The sequence below is a fragment of the Peromyscus eremicus genome, chromosome 15, assembly GCF_949786415.1.
Source record: "Peromyscus eremicus chromosome 15, PerEre_H2_v1, whole genome shotgun sequence".
Lineage (NCBI taxonomy): Eukaryota > Metazoa > Chordata > Mammalia > Rodentia > Cricetidae > Peromyscus > Peromyscus eremicus.
Genome location: NC_081431.1, coordinates 33,379,931 through 33,390,024, shown reverse-complemented (window position 1 = coordinate 33,390,024; position 10,094 = coordinate 33,379,931). Strand labels below are relative to the sequence as shown.

Here is a 10,094-nt window from a genome sequence, read left to right as displayed (position 1 = left end):
AAAATTTTAGATAAAATGTTTGCTAATTTTCTTGTGTTTTTCGTGCACTGGCTGTGCTGATGCCCCTAGAAAATAGGCACTTCACTTGCCTGTCGGTGACTGACAACCAAAGGCTACCCTGAAAGCAATGCCGTTTCTGCCAGCAGGGAACATCTGGTTCAGGCTTCCCTCCTTGGATTGTGCTTGGGCACCGTTATCTCCACACAGAATTTTCCCTGTGTTCAAATGTGTCTACAAAGTTCCCTGACTCCTACATAGACTCATCTTACCTAACTATAGAGGTCCTACTTCCAAATAAAGTTATATTCTGAGACACTGAGGGTTAGCACTTCATCTAAACCTTAGGGGAGTGGACTCACTTCCACCCACAACAGCTGCCATTCAGTTCCAAAGTCTACGGTTCTGAGCCTTCGGGTATGGCCCAGATGTGGTGCCTTGCTTGCCTCGATTTGGGGTTTTTGTTATTATTGCCTATTCAATTGTCAAGTGGGACATTTGCTTACTGCTAGAAGAAACCTGTAAGTCTTAAGCCTGATGAAGCCTAGAAATCCAGTAGCACATGGCTGATCATATGATGCAGCTGATGGCTCATTCATCAGACAGGGTAACCAAATTCAGGGTCATTTGTAGAAGCCATGCTAAACTCTAAATAGTCGATTCCAGCATGTACGTACATTCTGACCCCCTCAAGAAACTCAGACCAGCGTATCTGTTTTCTTCTTGATATCATGTATCTGTTTGTTTGATTTATAGAAAAATGTAATTTCCTTGTAGGATTTAAACTTTCAGAAGTGTGTGACGTCCAATCACGCATATGTGGAGACTCTGTCAAGCTATAATGAAATGACTCTTAATCATGTGACCACGAAACTCGTTATTCTTGTGTATGGCCATGTAATTGATAACAAAACGAAAGAATCACATGTTGCACCCAGCATTATTCCTAAGTCCTGTGAGCAGGTAAGGTGTACAATTTCTAAAGAGCCATTGCTGTTTGCTTGTTGTGGTGTTCCATAAGCAGCTTCAAAACTGAGATGACAACAGTTAATTGTGTGCTTAAAATAGCTAGTCACTAAGAGAGAAAAGTTTGGAGTTAGAATTTAACAGTGGATGCTGCCTACTGGACGCAGGAACCAAGCAGCTGCTCAACTGTTTTGACCATTGGTTTGCTACTTAATGTAATGAGGATGCTGGCAGCAGCCATGTTGTTAGGCTGGTGTGAGGACTAGTTGACATAACTCAGAATTTAGAGACCTTGGTTTAATCTCTGTTCTGCTCTGAGCATTCTGGGAAGCCAATGGGAAGGCTGGCCTTGAATCATTGATCTTCAGTGTAGATGTAAAAGCAATCCACAGCTTGCTGGCCATTCCCTTCTTTCTAAATGAAGTACTCTAGTCCAGTTACAAGTAAGGAGTAGACATTTTTGTTTTGGCTTCCATAAATATTCAAAAGACAATTTTTTTTTCTGGCTTAAGATTTCTTTGAAACAACACAAAAGGGAATTTCAAAGTAAAAGGATAAGTCTTGCCTGGGTTTGTGTGGTGAATGTCGGAGTCCCAGCAGTTTGGTGGGGAGAGACGCTAGTGAGTTGGAGGCCAGTCTGGGCTACATAATCAGACAGACAGACAGACAAGGAGGCAGGTAAAAGTAATACACACACACACACACACACACACACACACACACACACACACACACAGAGCTTAGGCTGGAGACCTAGTGCTAAGTTTCAGCTTGTGTCTTACATTCTTCACAAAGAAAATTGGGAAGCAGCCACTTGAGGACTGATGTGTGTTCTTTTGACTAATTTTTATTTCTTTTGCCTTTAGGTCCAGGGAATTTCAGATGTAAGCAAGCTTCTGCTCATCCCAACATCTGAGCCTGTCACAAGTGATGAGACCTCTCACGCCATGGGTAAGGGATGGATAGCCTTTTAGTGGTGAGAAAATTACTGTGAAGCATTTTGACAAATGTAAAATTCTTTTAATTCTGAAAAGTGATTGGATGTGGTCTTCACTCTAGGGCCCACACTGGCTTCCACTTTGCTTTTGGGAGGTTATCTAACACAGGCACTGAAATCCATGTGGTTCTTGCCTCTCCTATGTCCCTCCCTCCATATACCTTGTCAACAAACAACAAGCCCTGGTAGGGTGGACCAGCAAAGTGCTATTGGGGTGCTACTGAAATGGGGAGAGGAGAGACTCCCACAGTGGGGTCAAGGGAGGGGAATGGTCTGTTCCCTGAAACTGAAGGGAATATGAAACCCGACCCACCTTCTTTGAGTATTAAAAACTGTAGTCACAGCCACAAGTCCAATGGATTGCTCTAGTTACACTTAAGTAATTGAAGTCAATAGATGCAATTCTCAATCATGTTGCTGAGCACTGATTACACAGAGAAGAGTAGGTAGGAAGGCTTTGTTCTGGAGAAAATATACCCAAGGACTTCATTCTATGCTCATTGTCCTTGCCTTGCTGGGCTCCGTGTCAACACCATCCCACCTGGCCCAGCTTGAATACAGAGTCAGCCTTGAAATGTAACTGTGAGATCATGCAATTCTTAATGAATTGCTGTTTTGAGAGTAGACCTCTCCTACCTCAGGCCCTTTGGAAAGATACTAGACAGAGGAGAGCATAGCCATTAGTATTCTCCAGTGGGCTTGGGACACAGCTCACAAATGGTTAAGACCAGGTCTCGATCCAGTTCCTTGAGTTTGGACTGTGACACATATTTTGCTTTGAAAATTTTCAGTGAGTTGCCATGGAAAAACAAATAGAAGTTTCACATTTACAAATGTAGATTTTTGAGATTTTCATTTAAAAAAAAAGAGGTCTACCAGTATGTAGCCCTCATTCCCATATGTGGCAAGAGTCAGTGAGATAGTGATTGATTTGTACAATGGGAGCAGATGCCTGCCTATGCAGTCCACACTGTACCATTTTGCCTATATACAGTCTGCTTTGTTTGTGGGACCTGCTTGTCAGCCTGTATGTTAGACTTTTAGGAGCTCATTCCAAAGCTCCAAGGGACGAAAGTAAAGAGCCTGTTTGGAAATGGGAAGTGGAAGGGAAGACTTATGTGGAGAGAGCAGTCTGATACTCAAATATTCGTAATTCTTTTTTTTTTCTCTTCACCTCAGTCAACACTGGTCTTCGAACGACCAAGAAAGATTATAACTGGAAGAGGAAAGAAGAGGTAATAAATCGGGCCCTTGGAATAGATTTTTCTTATTGTGAATATTAATCTACATAGCTATGCACAAACCAGGCATGGTGGCACACACCGATTGAAAGGACAAGTATTGGCTCAGGACCCCTAAGACCAAGTTTTCTTCACAAAGGAGATTTATTTGCCCCAGAGCGACAGAGGGCAGGAATAAGGGACAAAGACAGGAGATAGAGGAGAGGGAGAAGGGGAAGGGAACAAGGGAGAGATGGGGGAGGGTATTTGTCCTGGAGGGACAAAGGATTGCCCCTGGATAGAGAGGAGACAGACATGGTCCATAGGCAAATGGCAGTTTATAAAGGTAAAAGAGAAACCCTATGTTAGGATGAGGTGTTTGATTTTAATTAAGCATGTTAATTAGGTGAGCCAAAGGGGGTTTTTGATTGCTAGACTTCAACACTTTGATAGGTGGACCTTGGTAATCAGCCTCAGGAGGAGGGAGTCACCAAATAAGGGAATGGACCTTGGTGGCTAGTGTTAGGGATGCAACCTGACAGTTGTTAGCAAGGCAAAGGGAACAGGGAGAAGATTAAGGCTGCCAGAGAAAGCTGTGTCAGCCATACTCCAGCTGGCCAGAGTCCCTTCATCTATAATCTCAGCGCTTGGGAGGGGGAAGCTGGAGGACCTGGAACTTAAGGTCATTCTTAGCTATCTAGTAAGATTGAGAGCAGCCCAAGCTGTATGATACCCTGTCTTTAAATAAATATCTAAATACATAGTGAGATGAAGGAGCGAAATGCAGGTAGTGAGAAAAGACACCTTGTTGCAGCTCACTAAGTTGGACTAGTTGAGACAAAGCTAATCTGTGTTACTTAAGAACTAAAATCACAAGCATCTATCATGAGATATGGTGCCCTCTTATGGCATGCAAGCATACATGCAGGCAGAACACTGTATACATAATAAATAAATAAATCTAAAAAAACAACAACAAAAAGCTAAAATCAGGGAACATTGTTTTGAATCGTATAATTTTAAAGACTGGAAAAATGGCTCAATGGCCAGTGTGCTTCGTCTACAAGGCTGAGGACCTAAGTTTGGATCCCCAGTCTTCACATACATGGCAGGTATGGCAGCACACCTGAGCTGTGGCTTGTGGGTAGGGAGGGTAGGTGGATTGTGGGGCTCATTGGCCAGCCAGCCTAAGAACTGTCCCAGGCTCTGCAACCTGCCGAGTCCATTAGTGTTGCTTATATGTGTATTTTTTTGAGGGGGATGACCACTTGGGATGACATAACCATTTAGGGTATTCATCTCCAGGGAAGACTAATTCTCCCTCAATTAGCAGTTTGTAATTGCCTATAGTCCTTCATCCCAGGGTGTTTTCTCCAACCCACACTGGTGTGTCAACGATGGTTCAGGTCTTGTTTAGACGGCCAGATTGTTGAGATTTCATGGATGGAGGACACAGTCTTGCAGCACACTTCCTATTCTTCTGGTTCTAACAATCTTTGTACACCATCTTCTTCGATGTTCCCTGAGCCTTAGCTATAAGGATTGCATTGTAGATGTATCCAATGGGGTTGCCTGCACCCCCCCGCCCCACATCAGTTGTTCTCTGCATTTTTGACTGGTGGCTTTCTGTAATGGTCTGCTGTAGAAGAAGCTTCTCTGGTGAAGGGAAGAAAGAGCTACTCTTATCTGTGGGGAGAAGGATAAGTCCTTAGAATGCAGTTAGCCATTATACTGGTTTAGGAAACTGGCAGAAGTAGCTTCTCCTCTGAGATCTCTGACCTCATTAGCCACATGGAGTTGACCAGTTTTGTTCCTAGTCATGCATCAGGCATGTGTTCCCTCCTGTCAAGTGGACCTTAAACACAATTGGATAGCTGCTAGTTGCAACCAACACATAAACGCCATTGTTACACTTTTAGGGATACCCTTCAGTGCTGATCACTGCTGCGGTTCACAGACATCACAGTAAAAACCCAGATATTTTGAAACATGATTTTAAAGCCTGGTGTAGTTTTGTTTTCACTTTTCTTGATCTCTTCAGCTGCAAGAGCTGATGTGGAGAAATCTGAGCAGTGCTAGAAGCCATGCCTAGATTTGTGGAGGCAAGGGACTTGTTACTCTGGATCAGAACAGAGTTAAGCCCAGGTGGTGGAGCTCTCTGCTTGCTCATGATGATAGGGTCTCTCTGTTCAGTCCTCCAATAGCTCTTTTGAAGCAAGGCCCACATCTGGGTGGGGTGCATGAGCAGATAGGTCTCACAGGGTGACTGGGTATAGGAGTGATAGGTGCAAAGGACAGGCCTCAGGGGTCTTCAGTAACCTCCCTTATTTTGATTTCTAATGGCTAGATACCAAGTCACCCTAAAAAAAGCCTGTCCTCTAAGCAAAAGTGATACACACACACACACACACACACACACACACACACTCCATCCTCAAGGAAATGTCCATGCTGAGGCTCTTCTAAGAGAAGATTTAGTCCTGCCACCTACATTTACTATCAAGGTGAGATGCAGTGCGCTTGTCAGAAGACATGGCAGCTGCCCCAATCAAGGTCATGGGTGATAGTTCTTTTAAAAAAGACCAACTCTGCTCTTTCTGGGTAGCTCTTCTAGGGTCATCCTTTCCTTACCTTTAAAGGAAGCTTATTTCATAGGTGGTGATCCTGAGAATCAAACAGCTGGGCTCCTCACTTATTACTCATTCTTCCCGGTATCATCATTATCACTATTATTTGTAGAGCCTCAAAGCATGCTAGTACCAGTGTACCAGCTAGGAGCAGAGTACCAGTGAGTCATATTCCCGGTCCATAGACCCCATTATTTTCTAAAAAGTTTTCACTTCCACAATTTATAGGAAAAGTTTCCAGTTACTCTGTAATCAGTCATAAAGTTAACTAGAAATTTCATGACACTTCTCTCTTTTCTTAAGCACATCTTTGGCAGTTGAATTAATGTAGTATCAATTGCTAACTAAATTAATGCAGCATCTCTTTACAGTATAGAAATATACATGTGGAGCCGGAGAGATGGCTCAGTGGTTACGAGCACTTGATGCTCTTGCAGAGGACCCAAGTTTGGTTCTCAGCACCCACATGGTGGCTCACAATCATCTGTAACTCCAATTCCAGGGGATCCAGGTTCTATAGGCACTAGGCATGCACATGGTGCACATATATACATTGTAGCTGAAATTTTCCTGTGTCCTGCGGGCCACAGAAGGTCAGGACAAATCTCTCTCACCCACCAGTCCCGCAGCTGCTCAGACCCAAGTAAACACACAGAGGCTTATATTAATTAAAACTACTCAGCCATTGGCTCAGGTTTACTACTGACTAGCTCTTACACTTAAACTCAGCCCATTTCTGTTAATCTATATGTCGCCACATTTTCCGTGGCTTTACCTGTGCATCATTACATGCTGCTCCCTGGATGGTGGGCTGGTGAATCCTGACTCTGCTCTTCCTCTTCCCAGCATTCCTTTAGTCTGCTCACCCCACCTATACTTCATGCTTGGCTACTGGCCAATCAGCATTTTATTAAACCAGTGTACAAAAGCACTATCCCACAGCAATACATGTTGTGGGGTATTCGATCACATTGTGAACCCTGAGTTTTCATTTGCATTAATTAAATAAAATCAACCTTGGGTCAGGAGGTTGAGTTAGCAACTAGTTGACAGAGAGTAATCATATATTGTCAGAGGGTATCTGGAAGATGAGAGAGAGACACACAGGAAGTAGTGGGGAGGGACCTTTTGTGGCATGGGTTTTTTTTTGGTTTGGCAGAGGGAAGGACACTCCCTTTAGGAGACACCTGCAAACAGAGGTCAGCTAGTTGCTATTCAACCTCTCTGAGCTAGCAGGTTTTCACCCCAGCCTCTGACTCCCAAGTCTTATTGATAAATAGGATGATAGAGATTTAATTAAAAGCTATATTTGGGGGCAGCAACAGAACTGGTGCCTGTGGGAACAGAATTCCTGTTAGGCCATGGCCTAAGTGGCTGAGCCGCTGCTAAAGAAGCAGGCCAGTAACAGCAGAGCTGCAATTACTGGCTGAAAAGCGGCAGATTAAAGCCAGGCTCTCTGCTGAAGGAAAAACAACACATACATAAAGGCAAGACACTCAGGCACGTTAAAGAAAAGTAAATGAATAAATAAAGATTATAAACACACATGTTAATTGCATATTGTAACTCAGAGCCTTTAGTATGTAAGTTCTTTTAAGGAAAAATAAACAATAAAATAGAAAGCTTCCAGTAATTTTTGACTTCATTTAATTGGCAAGAATCTTTCCTGAAGCATTCATAGTCTAATATTTTTGACTTTCTTTTGCAGGTGGAAGGTGGACATCTCTTTAGAAAGACATATTAGCAAGACAGCTATGATGTGTGGAGTCAGATAAAGGTGGAGCTGACACCTGGGCACAAATGTTGACTTAGAAACTGCTCAAACTGTTTGCTGCTGCATTTATTTTAGAAGCAATTAATGGATTGCCACCAACACTTCAGACTTTTAGTAGTTGCATTATACTTGAGATACTCAAAAGTCTCCAGGATACTATAAAATTCTTTAAAACTGAGGCAAGGAACGCTTCCCCTGGCTTAGCACAGGTGGTAACAGAGTAAGTTGGGAAATGAGATGTGCAATTAATGTGGAAGTCCGAAGCAGAATACTTGTGAAATTGCTGTAATTAATGCATCTCTGACACTTTGTATCTTCCTTCTCTAATTTAGTATGTGCTGAAAAATGGGAAAATGTTCCACAATCTTGGTTACTGAAAGCAAAGTCTAGGAGAAATCAACATTCTTACATTTCATAGTTCTATTTGACATAACTTTCTATTTTATTTTTAAAAGCCAAATAAAGTTGAATGTTATGGTCAATGAATAACTTTTTAGAATCCATTATTCTTTATCATTTCAACCAGACTGAGAATAGGATAGTTTTGGGAAAATCTTAATAGAGGTAACAACAACAACAAAAAATGTATGGTAGAAAAAGTTGACCTTTCAAACCTCAGGGCAGGTCCTGGGTGGCCTTCACTATGTCAGGAAATGCCAGGTATGACTACGGAAACCTGAGTGCACTTGACCACAGAGGTTCGTTTTTCTGATGTAACATGTCTGCAAATAGGTGAAGCAGGCTGGTGTTGCCACTCGAGAGTGTCATGGGTCAAGTCCCTTCCAGTGTCCCACTCCTTCACCCTTGGCTTTGTCCTCTCTTGTCAGGAACACCTGTGAAGACCTTCCGTTCTAGATGGAAGGCTGCTTAGTTTTAATCGTCAGTTTGCCTCAACATATCTGAGGAGCTTCAGTTGAGGAATTACCTAGATCAGGTGGGCCTATGGGCATGCTTGTGGTGGGGATTGTCTTGACTATTAATTGATGTCAGAAGATCACTGGCCTGTTGGGGGTGGTACCATTTCATGGGGTGGGCCCTGAACTGTTTATGAGTGAAAAAATATAAGCATCAACCAAAGATGAATTTATTCTTTTTGCTCTTGATTGTGGATGCAACGTGACCAGTTCTTGCCTGGACTTCCCCCACATGATGGACTATGTCCTAGAACTGTAAGTGAAATATACCCTTCTCTCTCTGTTACTTTTGGCCAGGATGTTTTATCACTACAGTATCAAAATGAGAACAGATGGCTTTGCCTTTCTTTAGTGAAGGGACCTCTTCCTGGGCCAGAACTGTCTTGTGGCCATACACTTGTCACCCTGAGATGAGCTGGCACGCCCCCCCCCCCCCCCCATGCGACCAGTCAGGATGTCCATCGGTCCATCGGGCCCGAGAGGGAAACACTGATGAGCAACAACAGTATTGCTTTGCCTGTCACTGGTACCTGGACTGTAAACGGCTCTATGTTCTCAATCTCTGGGCTCTTCATTTTAACATACTGCTAGTATATTTAGTGCATATTTAAGCTCACAGTCAAGTGTAGGTGGTACAGGTGCACTAGAAAAGGTGTAAGCTTTACAGTCTTGCTTAGGAGGTATATTAGCCTGTATTTGAAACCTGTATATTGAAGTACCAACTAGAAGATGGTACTTCATTCTGTGTATACAGAATACTTTGTGCTTCAGGTGATTAGAAACAACTCAAATGTGTAAACACTAAAGAAATTTATTATCATCACATAAACCAAGAGTAGGACAGGTTTTTCAGAAAGTAGAAATGATCAGACTAGTTTATTTTTTTCTTTCTACTGTTACCTGTTCAGCCTTATTCTGTGGCTGCATGTTTTCTTGATCATATCTAGTAGGAGACAAAAACAAAAACCCAAACCCCTTCAAATTACTCTTTAGCCAAAGAATTATTTTAGAAGCCTGGCATGGTGGTGCACACTGAGAATCCTAGCCCTTGGGAGGTGAAAGCAGAAAGACCAAGAATTCAAGGCCAGCCTTACCTATACAATACTGTCTGAGAGAGAGAGAGAGAGAGAGAGAGAGAGAGAGAGAGAGAGAGAGAGAGAGAGAGAGAGAGAGAGAGAGATTGATTCTACAAGCCCCTAGGAACCATCTATTTGTGTCTCACGGAACTGGGGCTTGCATATTAGCTTAGGTTGGTTGGACAAGGAGCCTAAGATACACCTGTCTCTGCCTCCTCAGTGCTGGGATTACAAGCATGCCCTACCATACCTGGCACAGCATTTTACCAATTAAATATCTCCCCAGGTCCCTGGTAATAATTTTTTTTTAAACCAGTTAACATGCCCTCAAAGTAGTCAAAATTCTATTTCCTCAGCTTGCATGTAGGAACAATGAGGGAGACCGTGCCAGGATGCTGCATGTAGGAACTAACAGCTTGACTTGGCCATTTAGACATAGTCATTTGCTGTGGGATGGTCTTTCTGTATGCTGGGAATACATGTTGCTACCATTGGCTAATAAAGAAGCTGCTCTGGCCTATGG

At 42.9% G+C, this 10,094-nt stretch overlaps 1 protein-coding gene across 1 annotated transcript in view; it reads left to right on the top strand.

Annotated features, from left to right (window-relative positions):
* Nucleotides 1-8,070, top strand: part of Slc9c2 (solute carrier family 9 member C2 (putative)) — a 57,272-nt gene extending 49,202 nt beyond the window's left edge. Inside the window, exons 25-28 of the mRNA XM_059280370.1 lie at nucleotides 775-960; nucleotides 1,830-1,914; nucleotides 3,140-3,195; nucleotides 7,516-8,070. Of these exons, the coding sequence (XP_059136353.1) occupies nucleotides 775-960; nucleotides 1,830-1,914; nucleotides 3,140-3,195; nucleotides 7,516-7,551 (363 nt within the window). The 3' untranslated portion in view covers nucleotides 7,552-8,070. The remainder of the gene's footprint in view (nucleotides 1-774; nucleotides 961-1,829; nucleotides 1,915-3,139; nucleotides 3,196-7,515) is intronic.
* Nucleotides 8,071-10,094: the final 2,024 nt, after the last annotated feature.